We start from the raw sequence: 15,653 nt of genomic DNA, 5'->3' as shown, positions 1-15,653 counted from the left end.
AGGGCATCACAGAGATTCAAGTCCTGGGGCCAGTCCTGATCCTGGTTCTGGTTCTGGACAGAGCAGTGGAATCGGATGGGTGGGTTCAGTCACACCAGGACCAGTGGACCCTGAACCACACACACTGACAGCACTGACAGAACTGGGTCTGACAGAGATGGAGAGAGAGGGTGAGGAAGAGAAGGAGAGTGAAGGGGAGAGGGAGAAAGAGAGAGTGAAGGAGATAGAGAGGGATGGAAAGGGGGGGAGGAGGAGGGGAAACAGACTGAGGCCAGAGGGAACCATTCCCACTGTGGCAGCCCAGGGAAATGGAGTGACTCCAGATTCCCTTGTTACCAACACTGAGGCCAATGCCAGCCGGTCCGCATCCTCAGGCCACCGTGCAGCGCCACACCGGGCAGAGGTTGCTGTGGGTTCAGGACTCAGGCAGACGCAGGCAGAGCCAAGCGCAGGCCAGCAGGGAGGCAGTACGGCCACTCTGCAGTCCAGGACTATCCATCCTGAGGGGGGCCGTGGCGGAGGGGAGGGTGTCACGGTGAGGCCGGACCCTCACCCATACCGTCGCGTGCCTACCACGTTGGGCCGCACAGGTCTGACTCTGGATTTCCCTGTGAGTGTTCAGACCGACAGCTTTGAGAATCTCGCACCAGGTCCTGACGGGGCCGTTCACACTGTGCCAGGGAACAGAAGCGCAGTGATTCCGGATTCCGGGGACAGCCAAGTCCAGTTCGACAGCAGCCCAGGCCACTTCATTAGGCTTCGCCCCCAGCCCCTTCCCAAGCTGCCTGCCCAGACATTGGCCCACCAGCACAGTACTGGGGTCACGCTGGAGTCCAGGCCGGGGGGTGGACCGGGTCTGCTGTTCCAGGAGGCGGAGCCTATCTCAGTGGGGGGACGGGGCCCGTCGCGCTCCAGGAACCGAAGGAGCTGGATCTGGAACCAGTTCTTTGTGATTGAGGAATACACCGGCCCAGAACCCGTCCTCATCGGCAGGGTAAGAGGCACTGACAGGATGAAGCACCAGCACACTGGCCCAGAGCGCAGGAGACGGAGGAGTGGGAGCGGGGGAGAAAGAGATGAGGGAATGAGGGAACTGGGAGAATCATCTGTAATAATTTATAATCATTTTTCCATTCATGTTGTTTTTATGGATTTTGCTCCCTTTTTTCTCTCACCAAAAATCGTTGAGCTGGAGAGAGCGAGCGAGAGAGTGAGGGAGAGGGAGGAAAAGAGAGGGGGAGAGAGAAAAAGATGTCATTATTTTACTGCTGGAAAATGAAATTCCCTTAATGCTCCCGTAATAGAGATAGAGAGAGAGAGAGAGAGAGAGAGAGAGAGAGACAAGGAGAGATAGCTGGAGAAGGAGAGCGAGAGAAAGAGCGAGAGAGTGATTAAATACCATTTCACTATCAGTCCCCTATGGAGATGAAATTCAAACACGTCTCCGCACAGAATTATGGGGGGGCGGAGGTGCTGTATTCATTGAGACAAATGCTTCTCAGTGCTACAGAGTTACTACATATTGCACTGTATAACAGATACTGAGTGTCAATAAGTCGTCAAAACTCTGTCTCTCTCCCTCTCTTCCTCTCCCCCTCTCTCTCTCTCAGCTGCACACCGACATGGACCGGGGGGACGGGCGGACGCGCTACGTGCTGGGTGGGGAGGGGGCGGGCTCTGTGTTTGTGATTGACGAGCGCTCGGGCAACATCCACCTGACCAAGCCGCTGGACCGCGAGGAGAAAGGGGAGTACCGGTTGGTTGCCACAGCCACGGACAGGCAGACCGGCCGTGCCCTGGAGCCCGCCTCGACCTTCGTTGTGCGCGTGCAGGACATCAACGACAACGCGCCGGTCTTCCCCGATGGGCCCTACAGCGCCACCGTCCCCGAGATGGCCAACATTGGTAATGCAGGGAAAGGGCTATCTCTTTAGGCTTGTCTCTGTCCCTGTCTATCTTTATGTGTCTGTGTCTGTGTCTGTGTGTGTGTCTGTACCTGTGTCTGTGTCTGTGTCTGTCTGTGTCAGATTCAAATTTCCAAAAGCTTTATTGGTATCAGTGTTGCCAAAGCATTGCCAGGCCCGTCCAGTGCTAACATTATTGTACGCACAGTAGACATAGTGTCATGTCCAGCAAGGTGTGGCTTTGTCAGTGGTTAGTTCCTGTCCAGCAAGATGTATCTGTGGTCAGTGGTCAGTGTCTTTACAGCAGGGTCTGTCTCTGGTCTGTGCTCAGTGCTCAGTGGTCCGTGCCTGTCCAGCAAGGTGTCTGTGCTTAGTGCCTGTCAGGCAAGGTGTGGCTGTAGTCAGCGGTCAGTGCCTGTCCAGCAAGGTGTGGCTGTGTCAGTGGTCAGTGCCTGTCCAGCAAGGTGTGGCTGTGTCAGTGGTCAGTACCTGTCCAGCACAGTGTGGCTGTGTCAGTGGTCAGTGCTTGTCCAGCAAGGTGTGGTTCGGGTCAGTGGTCAGTGCCTGTCCAGTAGGGTGTGGTTGGGGTCAGTGGTCAGTGGTCAGTGCCTGTCCAGCAAGGTGTGGCTGTGTCAGTGGTCAGTACCTGTCCAGCACAGTGTGGCTGTGTCAGTGGTCAGTACCTGTCCAGCAAGGTGTGGCTGTGTCAGTGGTCAGTACCTGTCCAGCACAGTGTGGCTGTGTCAGTGGTCAGTGCCTGTCCAGCACAGTGTGGCTGTAGTCAGTGGTCAGTGCCTGTCCAGCAAGGTGTGGTTGGGTTCAGTGGTCAGTGGTCAGTACCTGTCCAGCACAATGTGGCTGTAGTCAGTGGTCAGTGCCTGTCCAGCAAGGTGTGGTTGGGTTCAGTGGTCAGTGGTCAGTACCTGTCCAGCACAGTGTGGCTGTGTCAGTGGTCAGTGCCTGTCCAGCAAGGTGTGGTTCGGGTCAGTGGTCAGTACCTGTCCAGCACAGTGTGGCTGTAGTCAGTGGTCAGTGCCTGTCCAGCAAGGTGTGGTTGGGTTCAGTGGTCAGTGGTCAGTACCTGTCCAGCACAGTGTGGCTGTGTCAGTGGTCAGTGCCTGTCCAGCAAGGTGTGGTTCGGGTCAGTGGTCAGTGCCTGTCCAGTAGGGTGTGGTTGGGGTCAGTGGTCAGTGGTCAGTGCCTGTCCAGCAAGGTGTGGCTGTGTCAGTGGTCAGTACCTGTCCAGCACAGTGTGGCTGTGTCAGTGGTCAGTACCTGTCCAGCAAGGTGTGGCTGTGTCAGTGGTCAGTACCTGTCCAGCACAGTATGGCTGTGTCAGTGGTCAGTGCCTGTCCAGCACAGTGTGGCTGTAGTCAGTGGTCAGTGCCTGTCCAGCAAGGTGTGGTTGGGTTCAGTGGTCAGTGGTCAGTGCCTGTCCAGTAGGGTGTGTCAGGGTTCAGTGGTCAGTCCCTGTCCAGTGGGGTGTGGCTGTGGCTGGGCAGGAGGCCGCTCTGGCTCTGGTGCTGCGTTGTGCTCTTTGTGGAAGATCAGCACTGCTATTGAGAATGCTGCTGCTCATGCTGAGCCCTCTGTCTGTCTGTGTGTCTGCCTGCCTGTGTGTCTGTGTGTCTGTCTGCCTGTGTCTGTCTGTCTGTCTGTGCTCCTCTCTCTCTGTATCTAAAACTGGGCTCTCCAGCACCACCATCCTGCATGGTGGCAACTGTGGGTACTGCAAAAAAAGAGATTATAAATATGAATCACTGTGTATCTAAATATTTCGTTTGGTGTCCCTCTTTCTCGCTCCCTCCCTCCCTCCCTCCCCATGTCCCTCTTTGCCTCTCTTCGTCAACACTTTGATGTCAGAAGCCGCAACAGCTGCTCCCACAATCCCCTGCCCAGCCGAGCTGACAGGCAGTGCCCCATGGGAAATGTAGTTTTTTTTCATTTATTTTTTAACCTCAACATTTTCCCTTTGGTTCCTGGAATTCCTGTGTTTTTAGGCTAAATGTTGCCGTTCTGACTAATTCATGAGAGTAATCAGATAAACATCTTCCTCTAGACTAGGGCTGTGATACCGCAGACAAAGCTGACAGAGAGAGAGAGGGAGGGAGGGAGGTAGAGAGAGGGAGGAAGAAATGAGATGCGGACAGAAGAGTGAGAGAGAGACAGTCAGTCAGTCAGTATTTCCGTCGATAAAATCCATAATAACTCTCTCTCCCTCTCTCTCCTCTCTCTCTCTCAGGTACATCTATAATCCAGGTGACTGCAACGGACGCTGATGACCCGGCTTATGGGAACAGCGCACGGCTCGTCTACACCCTGCTGCAGGGCCAGCCATACTTCTCTGTTGACCCGCAGACCGGTTTGTCCATCCCTCCATCCCTGTTTAGCCTCACTGATGCACTGACTGACACACTGACAGACACACTGACTGACTGCCACACTGACTGACAGGCACACTGACTGCCACACTGACAGACAGACTGACTGACTGGCACACTGAGACACTGATTGACTGACACACTGATGACACACTGACTGACTGACTGACTGGCACACTGACTGACAGGCACACTGACTGCCACACTGACAGACAGACTGACTGACAGGAACACTGACTGACTGACTGGCACACTGAGACACTGATTGACTGACACACTGATGACACACTGACTGACTGACTGACTGGCACACTGACTGACAGGCACACTGACTGCCACACTGACAGACAGACTGACTGACAGGCACACTGACTGACTGACTGACTGGCACACTGACTGACAGGCACACTGACTGCCACACTGACAGACAGACTGACTGACAGGCACACTGACTGACTGACTGGCACACTGAGACACTGATTGACTGAGACACTGACAGACACACTGACTGACTGCCACACTGACTGACAGGCACACTGACAGGCACACTGACTGACTGACTGGCACACTGAGACACTGACAGGCACACTGACTGACTGACTGACACACTGATGACACACTGACTGACTGACTGGCACACTGAGACACTGATTGACTGACACACTGATGACACACTGACTGACTGACTGACTGGCACACTGAGACACTGACTGACTGACACACTGACTGACTGGCACACTGAGACACTGACAGACACACTGACTGACTGCCACACTGACTGACAGGCACACTGACAGGCACACTGACTGACTGACTGGCACACTGAGACACTGACAGGCACACTGACTGACTGACTGGCACACTGAGACACTGACTGACTGACACACTGACTGACTGTGTGTCTGTCCTTCCCTCCTTGTCTGTCTATTCTAACCTCTCTCCCTCTCCCTCTCTCTCTCTTTCTCCCACAGGAGTGGTGCGGACTGCAGTGCCCAGCATGGATCGGGAGACACAGGACCGCTATCTGCTCGTTCTGCAGGCCAAGGACATGGGGGGGCACCTGGGGGGGCTGTCAGGGACAACCACGGTCACAGTGTCCCTGAGTGACGTCAACGACAATCCCCCACGCTTCACTCAGAGTCAGTGCAGTGGTGTGGGTGTGTGTGTTGTGTGTTGTGTGTTCGTGAGTGAGAGTGTGTTAGTGTGTCTACGTGCACGTGTGTGTGAGAGAAAAAGTGCCTGTCAGAGAGGTACAGGGAATATAGAGGGAGAAACAGAGGGAGGGGGGCATCGTGTCCTCTGAGAGAAACAGAGAGAGGAGAGAAGGGGACTGATAGAGGATGCTTAATCTGCCCTGAGAGAGAGAGAGATAACAGAATGGGGAGAGAATCAGAGAGAGTGTGCAAGAGGAAGCGAGGGAGAGCAAAATATGCTGTTAAACGAGTGTCTCAGAAAGAAGTGACAGCAGTATTCCCCACTGTCTTCCTCCCTCCCTGCTGCCTTTCTTGCTTCCCCTTGGTGCCCATCCCTCCCTCTCTTCTCCCTCTCTTCTCCCCCTCTCTCTCTTCCTTCCTTCCTTCCTCTCTCCTGTCCTCCCTGTCTCTAATATTGTCCTGAGGCTCAACTGAATCTCTCTCTCTCTGTCACTTATTTTTTTCTCCGTCTCTCTGTTTATCCCTTGTTCCTTCCCTCGCTCTCTCTCTCTCTCCGTAAAGCCCTGTGGCTGTTTACCCCTCCCTCCCTCCCTCCACGTCTCTGACCAGTAATAAACAACTGTAAATAACATATACCATGGCTGTTATTATAATAATAATTATAATTATAATTATAATGTTAATAACTATTATTATTATTATTCATGGAACACTGGACATACTAGCGTTTAATACTTTCCTATTTCTCTCTCTCTCTCTCTCTCTCTCCCCCTCTCTCTCTTTATTAATATTTCATCTAAAGTTCAGTCCTTTCTGCTTGGATAGGCAGTAAAATCAGTGCTGGAGAAATCGCTCTCAGCTACACCAGGCATCTCCCTGCACCCCTCTCTCCCTCCCTCTCTGTCCCTCCCTCTCTGTCCCTACCTTTCTCTGTCAACCTCTCTCTCTGTCCCTCCCTCTCTCTGTCTCCCTCTGGCCCTACCTCTCTCTGTCTCCCTCTCTCTGTCCCTCTCTCTCTGTCTCTGTCCCTTCCTCTTGCTGTCTCCCTTTCTGTCCCTCCCGCTCTGTCTCCCTCTCTGTACCTACCTCTCTCTGTCTCTGTCCCTCCCTCTCTGTCTCCCTCTCCTTTCCTACCTCTCTCTGTCTCCCCCTTGTCTGTCTCTCCCTCTCTCTGTCTCCCTCTCTGTCTCTGTCTCTCTCTCTCAGTGCAGTGGTCAAATGCCATAGTGTCCAGGCAGACAGTCAGTTAGTCTCTCTATATTAACTCCATAATAACACTCTCTCTCTCTCTTTTCCTCTCTGTCTCTCTCTCTCAGGTGTGTGGTCATTCTCAGTATCAGAGCTGGCCAGGCCGGGGGCAGAGATTGGCCGTCTCTCGGCAACTGATGCTGACATTGGGGACAACGCCCGCCTGGAATACGTCATCGCCGAGGGCGAGGGGGGCGGCCCGTTCAACATCACCGGACTGAACCAAGAGGAGGCTGTCATCACCCTGACCCGAGTGAGAGAGAGAGAGAGAGAGATTTTGGAGTTAGCTGACTAGCTGACTGACACACTGACTGACTGACTGACACACTGAATTATATACATTACAGTAAACTCTCCTCCAATCTGTGATCTTCCAGCGCAGATTCGGTTATACGCTCAAGATGAAATGCGACCAAATTATCCAATTCCGGGAGCGGAAAATTCAAATATGCGCGGCTCACCCAACATGCTGCCGCATGTTCGCTCTCGAACCTCACAAGCAATCTCCATCTCTGCAGCTCTGCCACGTCTCCCCCTCTCATCTTTCACTCCCTTTCTCCCCCTCTGATCTTCCTCTCCCTCAGTCTTGCGGACGCTGTGACCGTGTTACTCGCGGTGCTGTACAGTCTCTGTATTCTTGTCACTTTGAGTGATACAGTAAAACGCAGTCACATCATAATGCAGGTGCAGGGTATTGTATGTGAATGTCATTATGTTTATGATTTCACATGTTTAATTCATGTAGAATATAGGTGGGATTTTCTATTCATGAGTGGATCAAGAAATCGATATATCTAAGTAATTACGGGAGATTTCGCGTATCCCTATTAATCCCACAAAGTATTAAATTCCTTGGAGGAGGGCCAGCTGTATTATAACACTGTGCTGTGAGGGGGGGTGGTGGTGTTGATGTGTGTTTGATCTCAGTGGAAATGACAGAGTGACAGAGCAACACAGAGAGGCAGAGCGAGGGAGCGAGACGGAGGTGTGCCGTGTGTTCCAGTGATGCGATCAGCTGTTCCCATCACATTGAGAGAGAGAGAGAGAGAGAGAGAGAGAGAGAGAGAGAGGGAGGGAGGGAGAGAGGGAGGGAGTGTCTGTCACTAACACTGAGATACACATTAATCTCTGTCTCTCTCTCTCTCTCTCTCTCTCTCTCTCTCTCTCTCTCTCTTTCTCTAGGAGCTGGATTATGAGTCTCGCAGCTCGTACTCCTTCTGGGTCGAAGTTCTGAACTCCTGGGTTGACCCTCTGTACCTGCGCCGTGGGCCCTTCAAGGACCGGGCCAGCGTGCGAGTGCTGGTTCTGGACGCCCCCGAGCCGCCCCGCTTCTCCCGGGCCCGGTACCGCCTGGCGCTGCCCGAGAACACGCCCCCGCCTGCCTCTCCTGGCCGGGTCAGCGCCACTGACCCCGACTCTGCCAGACCCAGTCGGATAAGGTACTGCAGACTCTAGGCACCGATCATCAGTGATCAACAATCACTCGGCAGTCATCAATAATCAATAATCTGTATAAAATATAAAGCATAAACAGTAATCAACAATCAACAATTCGTAATCAATGAGGAATAATCAGTCATCAGTAATAATGAATCAAGGAGCAGTTACCAATAATCAGTAATCAATCACTCGTCATTACATGCACCCCAATCAGTGCCCTGCTGTAATCAATAACCGACTCGCCCTCTCCCCCTATTTCTCTCAGGTACTCCATTGACCCCCAGTCTGACCCCGAGATTCTGTTCCGGATCGACGCTGACAGCGGGGTCATCACCACTGCAGCCGAGCTGGACCGCGAGGCGGAGGAGTGGCACAACATCACTGTCATAGCAACTGAGAGAGGTATGGCACTGTCGTTATAGCAACCATTAGAAAGTGATGGAGAGTATTGTTCATAGCAACCGGTAAAAAGATGCTGCCATGGCAACCGAGAGAAATATCGTTATAGCTGCTGAGAGGAATAGCAGTTACAGTACAGTATTATTATTATCATCATCATCATTGTTATTGTTCTTATTCTTATTGTTGTCATTTATGTCGTGGTGTTGTCTCGGTGACAGACAGCCCCTCTCAGATGTCCCGTGTCCTGGTTGCCATAGAGACACTGGACGTCAACGACAATCCCCCCGAGCTGGAGACTGAGTACAGCACCGCCCTCTGTGACTCTGCCCAGCCTGGGGAGGTCAGCATCACACACTGACACACTGACTGAGACACTGAGACACTGACTGAGACACTGACACACTGACTGAGACACTTACTGAGACACTGACTGAGACACTGACTGAGACATTGACACACTGACTGAGACACTGACACACTGACTGAGACACTGAGACACTGACTGAGACACTGACACACTGACTGAGACATTTACTGAGACACTGACTGAGACACTGACTGAGACACTGAGACACTGACTGAGACACTGACACACTGACTGAGACATTTACTGAGACACTGACTGAGACACTGACTGAGACATTGACACACTGACTGAGACACTGACACACTGACTGAGACATTGACACACTGACTGAGACACTGACACACTGACTGAGACATTTACTGAGACACTGACTGAGACACTTACTGAGACATTGACACACTGACTGAGACACTGAGACACTGACTGAGACATTGACACACTGACTGAGACACTGACACACTGACTGAGACATTTACTGAGACACTGACTGAGACACTGACTGAGACACTGAGACACTGACTGAGACACTGACACACTGACTGAGACATTTACTGAGACACTGACTGAGACACTGACTGAGACACTGAGACACTGACTGAGACACTGAGACACTGACTGAGACACTGACACACTGACTGAGACATTTACTGAGACACTGACTGAGACACTGACTGAGACATTGACACACTGACTGAGACACTGACACACTGACTGAGACATTTACTGAGACACTTACTGAGACATTGACACATCGACTAAGACACAGAGACACTGACTGAGACACTGACTGAGACATTGACACACTGACAGAGACATTGACACATCGACTAAGACACTGACACTCTCTCTGTGGTCTATTTTAGGCTCTGTATTAATCCCCCTCTCCCTCTCTCCCTCTCTCTCAGGTTGTCCAGATGCTGAGGGCAGTAGACAGGGACTCCGGGTGGAATGGCTCTCAGGTGCAGTTCAGCATTGCAGCCGAGTCCAGCATGGCCCTGAACTTCAGTGTGAGAGAGACTGGAGGTATTGCACTGTACTGCACTCTACTGCACTCTACTGCAATTACTACTGCTACTACTGCTACTAATGCTAATCTTCCTCTCTCTCTCTCTCTCCTCCCCCTCTCTCCCTCAGGTGCAATGGCCACTCTGGTGCTGCTGTCCCCGCTGTCCTCACTGCCCCCCTCCCAGTCCTTGCGTGTCCCCGTGGTGCTGCGAGACAAGGGGACCCCCGAGCTGGCCACCACCGGGACGGTCACTGTGTCTGTGTGTCCCTGCATTGGGGGCGTAGGGCGGGGCCGGGGGCGGAGCCGTGGGGGACAGCTGGACGGACAGACGGCCTGCCTGCCCCTGCCCTCCTCCTCCCCCTCTGCTGGACTCAGTACCGCCGCCCTGCTGGCTATACTGGCCTGCATCGCCACGCTGCTGGGTATGACCCTGGGGGACAGGAGAGGGAGAGAGAGAGAGGGAGAGAGGGGGGGGGGGGAGTCAGTCAGTCAGTATTGTATTGTAGTGTTATAGAATAATTGTATTAACCTCCATTGCCCCCCACCTTCTCTCAGCAGTGTGCGCTCTGTCTGTGTCCCTGCGGGGGCAGAAGCGTGATGGCCTGTCTGGGGGGGAGGAGGAGGACGTGCGCGAGAACATCATCAGCTATGACGATGAGGGGGGGGGCGAGGAGGACACCGCTGCCTTCGACATGGCCGCCCTGCAGCACCCCCCCCGCCCCCATGCACACGCCGGCCCCCACACCAACACACACCCACACACTGGCTGGTGAGACACTGACACACTGAGTGACTGACTGACTGACTGACACACTGACTGACACACGACTGACTGACTGACTGACACACGACTGACTGACTGACTGACTGACTGACTGACACACTGACTGACTGACTGACTGACTGATACACTGACTGACTGACTGACTGACACACTGACTGACTGACTGACTGACTGACTGACTGACTGACTGACTGACACACTGACTGACACACTGACTGACACACTGACTGACTGACTGACTGACTGACACACCGACTGACTGACTGACTGACTGACTGACTGACTGACTGACTGACACACTGACTGACACACTGACTGACACACTGACTGACTGACTGACTGACTGACTGACTGACACACCGACTGACTGACTGACACACTGACTGACTGATACACTGACTGACTGACTGACTGACTGACTGACACACTGACTGACTGACTGACTGACTGACTGACTGACTGACACACCGACTGACTGACTGACACACTGACTGACTGACTGACTGACACACTGACTGACTGACTGACTGACTGACTGACTGACACACCGACTGACTGACTGACACACTGACTGACTGATACACTGACTGACTGACTGACTGATACACTGACTGACTGACTGACACACTGACTGACTGACTGACACACCGACTGACTGACTGACACACTGACTGACTGATACACTGACTGACTGACTGACTGATACACTGACTGACTGACTGACACACTGACTGACTGACTGACTGACTGACTGACACACTGACTGACTGACTGACTGACTGACTGACTGACTGACACACCGACTGACTGACTGACACACTGACTGACTGACACACTGACTGACTGACACACCGACTGACTGACTGACACACTGACTGACTGACTGACTGACACACTGACTGACTGACTGACTGACTGACTGACTGACACACCGACTGACTGACTGACACACTGACTGACTGATACACTGACTGACTGACTGACTGATACACTGACTGACTGACTGACACACTGACTGACTGACTGACTGACTGACTGACACACTGACTGACTGACTGACTGACTGACTGACACACCGACTGACTGACTGACACACTGACTGACTGACTGACTGACTGACACACTGACTGACTGACTGATACACTGACTGACTGACTGACTGACACACTGACTGACTGACTGACTGACACACTGACACACTGACTGACTGACTGACTGACTGACACACTGACTGACTGACTGATACACTGACTGACTGATACACTGACTGACTGACTGACACACTGACTGACTGACTGACTGACTGACTGACTGACACACTGACTGACTGATACACTGACTGACTGACTGACACACTGACTGACTGACACACCGACTGACTGACTGACACACTGACTGACTGACTGACTGACTGACACACTGACTGACTGACTGATACACTGACTGACTGACTGACTGATACACTGACTGACTGACACACTGACTGACTGACTGACACACTGACTGACTGACTGACACACTGACTGACTGACTGACACACTGACTGACTGACTTGCTCTGTGTCTCAGGTACCGCACAGTGGACGGTCGATACCCGCAGCACAGCCAGACCCTGAAGCAGAGCCCGGCGCTCTGGGCCCGGCCCGGATCTGTGTATGGTCGCTTCCTTCCCTACAGCAGCCACACCTTGCCGGCACCGAGACTGGCCCGCGGCCCCCCCCCGCCAGGGCACCTGTACCCCCTGCAGATGGACTCCTGCCTGGTCTTCCAGAATCCGTCCGGTGCAGAACCAGTCCGGGCCTGCAATGACGGCGGTCCAGAACCACAGGGGAAGGTGACCGACCAGAATCAGCCCCACGGCACTGCAGCAGCCGGGAAGGCAGAGTGGGACTGGAACCATGACCAGAGCCAGAGCCGGGCCAGAGCCTCTGAGCCGGGTCAGAACTGGGTGAGACACAGTGCCTGTCTGTCCCTCTCCCCACACTCAGTAAGCCACAGAGAACAATGACTGTGTCTATATTAACCCCCCACACCTCTCTCTCTCTCTCTCTCTCTCTCTCTCTCTCTCAGAACCAGAACTACAGTCAGGTCCAATCTGGGTCCAGTCCCTCCAGATCTCAATCTGGAACCTCCCAGCCCAGCACCAGCGCCGCTCCCCCACCTCCACCTCCGCCTCCACCTCCTCACCCTGACCTCCTCTCGGGGGGCGACCCTTCCGCGACGCTGCCCTCCCGGCCCCCTCCCTGGCACCCCAACCCCGCTCTCCTCCTCCTCTCCTCTTCCTCCTCCTCCTCCTCCCCCCTGCCCCCCCGCCCCTGTCACGGGCCGTTCCCCGAGCCGGAGTGGGGGGGCGTGGGGGAGGTCGCCGTGACGACGGCAGTGGGCTGTTGCGGAGCCGGGGGCGGAGGGATCTCTCTGACCGGGACACCTTGCCTGTTTCCTGAGGGGACTACTTTCCTGGCGGACTGGCGGGAGGCTCTGGACCGGGGCTACGGATGGGGGCGAAGGGACATTCTGCCCCAGCTCTTACCCCACCCAGGGCAGAGCAGGACCGCCACCCTGGGGCCGCAGGGGGCGGTGGCCTGGGGGTGGGACAGAGGAGGAGGGGGCAGGGATGCAGAGAGAGAGGGCGGCGTCTCTCTCTCATTCAGGGTGGGCGAGTTCCTGAGGCTGCGGCTGGCCCAGGTGACCGCTGACCCCTCCCAGCCACCATATGACTCGGTGCAGATCTACGGGTTCGAAGGTCAGGGCTCGAGGGCGGGGTCTCTCAGCTCCCTGGGCAGCGAGGGGGAGCAGGAAGGGGAGAGAGAGGGAGGAGAGAGAGGAGGAGGAGAAGGCGGGGAGCTGGAGGACTGGGGGCACAAGTTTCAGAGACTGGTTGAGCTGCTGACAGGGATGGAGGGAGAGAGGGAGAGAAAGAGAGAAGGAGAGGGGGAGGGGGAGGCAGAGAGGAAGGGAGAGGGGGTGGCAGAGGGAGAAAGGGAGGGCAGGGGGCAGACGGAGAGAGAAAAGGAGAAAGAGGGTGAGGCCGAGGGGGACCAGGGGAAGGGGGGAGAGGACGGGGAGGAGAAGGAGGTCAGGACAGCAGAGGAGAAAAAAGAGAAGGAGTGAAAAAGGAGTAGGAGAGAGAGAGGGAGGGAGGGTAAGAGATGGAGACAGATGGAGTGAGAGACAATGAAAGAGAATAATAGAGGGAGTGAGTCAAAAGCGGAAGTGAGAGAATTACTGACCTACTTTAAAGCAATAAGTGTACTGACAGACAGACACACAGAGAGATTGAGAGAGGGGAAGAGACAGAGAGAGGGAGAGGGAGAGAAAGGTAGGGAGGGAGGGAAAGAGAGCAAGGGATGGAGGCAGAGAGAGAGAGAAAGGGAGGGAGAGAGCGAGAGTGACAGAGAAAACAAGGGAGAGAGAGAGAACAAGGGAGGGAGAGCGAGAGAGAGAGAAAGAGAAGGAGGGAGGTAGAGAGAAAAAAAGGGAGGGGAAAAAGAGAGAAAGGGAGAGTCCTTAGCCCTAGTAAGAGGCTTGTTAATGAACTGTGCCCCCCCAGCGGCGTCACCCCACTGCAGTTAGTTAAAGAGTCAGAGACCTTGCCGGTTCACTGTACATACACTGCATCGATAACTGGCAGCACTTTTTTTTTGATCGTGACGTGTGAACATTACCCATCAGCCGTTAATGGGTCAACCTCCTTTCGCTAGGAGGAAAGTTTTATATTATAAATAAAAATAATAATAATGATACTAATAATAATAATGTTTAATTGACTGCTTATCAATGTGAATCTCATTCAGTATAATTTAAAAATACAAATATTATCACAATTATTCACCCATTTCTTATCACTGTGTGACTGGACTGGGCTGGACTGGACTGTGTCTCAGCACTGTGTGACTGGCTCAGACTGGACTGGACTAGACTGGACTGGACGGGACTGTTTCTCAGCACTGTGTGACTGGCCCAGACTGGACTGGACTGGTCTGTGTTTCTCCACAATGTGACTGGACTGGGCTGGCTTGGACTGCACTGGACTGGACTGAGCTGGACTAAGCTGGACTGGACTGTGTCTCTGCAATGTCTGAAATGACTGTGCTGGACTGGGCTGTGTCTTGGCCTGTTTGTTCAGCTTGTGTCTGGATGCTGAACTGTAATTTCTCACCTGGCAATCGATTCACAAAATGAATTTATTTTATTTTTTTGTAAATTTGAATAAAGAGGAAACATTTTAAAGACAAAACCGACTGTGTGTGTGTATGTATCTGAGTGTGTGTGAAAGTGTGTGTGAGAGTAAACTAAATTAGAAGATTAGAAGGTATTCTAACCACAGGCTCAAGGACTAATGTCAAACAATGAAACATTTATGAAATGTACAGAATATGCAGAGAGGTTGTGGCCCTACAGGCCTGTCCTGGTCAGTATCAAACTCACGACCGCAAACCTTTCATCTTTAATAAGAAGATGCTGCCTAAGTGATCGAGTACAATGCCAGTGTCCCCCAGGCTAGAGGAGTGGCCTTCTGAAGCACAGTCAAGACAAACTTGCCGAGCAGAGTCTAGGATGGTGTGGCTGAAGAATCAGCTAAACAAAATGGTTTCAGACGCAGAGAAGCTGCCCATCTCTCCCTCGGCACAGACAGCTCGGCTCTAATATCACAGCTGTTGCGTGCGCAGCTGTAACTGTGTCATGAGACCAGGAAGAACCAGAATAACACCTGTAAAATACCATGCGAGCTGGATCTAGTCTCTGCTGATTCAAATGAGACACAGAGACGGCCATGCTGCTCGACCGCCATGTGAAACAGCTGCACCTGGACTGGAGCTCCAGCATCACATGCTCCTGATACACAGCTTAAAGACACTGAATGACACCTGCTCGTATACAGGTCCCCAAACCCCCTCTGTACATTGGGAGCCCCCAGCGCTCGAGGGGCAGCAGAGAGCTGAGGCCTGCTGGGCTGAACTCTTGCGA

General features: G+C 53.3%; 1 protein-coding gene across 1 annotated transcript; it reads left to right on the top strand.

Moving 5' to 3' along the window:
• Positions 1-199: 199 nt before the first annotated feature.
• cdh24b (cadherin 24, type 2b) lies at positions 200-13,796 on the top strand (the record flags this gene model as incomplete). The annotated part of the gene is made up of 13 exons (XM_066722161.1): positions 200-994; positions 1,611-1,905; positions 4,147-4,266; positions 5,257-5,424; positions 6,756-6,940; positions 7,870-8,126; positions 8,393-8,529; positions 8,748-8,869; positions 9,802-9,919; positions 10,031-10,324; positions 10,458-10,671; positions 12,255-12,633; positions 12,756-13,796. Coding segments are annotated over 13 exons (4,125 nt in total), but the record flags the coding sequence as incomplete, so codon positions are not given.
• Between the last annotated feature and the right edge of the window lie 1,857 nt (positions 13,797-15,653).

This window comes from Amia ocellicauda, chromosome 14 (genome assembly GCF_036373705.1).
Source record: "Amia ocellicauda isolate fAmiCal2 chromosome 14, fAmiCal2.hap1, whole genome shotgun sequence".
Lineage (NCBI taxonomy): Eukaryota > Metazoa > Chordata > Actinopteri > Amiiformes > Amiidae > Amia > Amia ocellicauda.
Note: the sequence above shows the minus strand (reverse complement) of the source record. Positions and strands in the feature narration are given on the sequence as shown.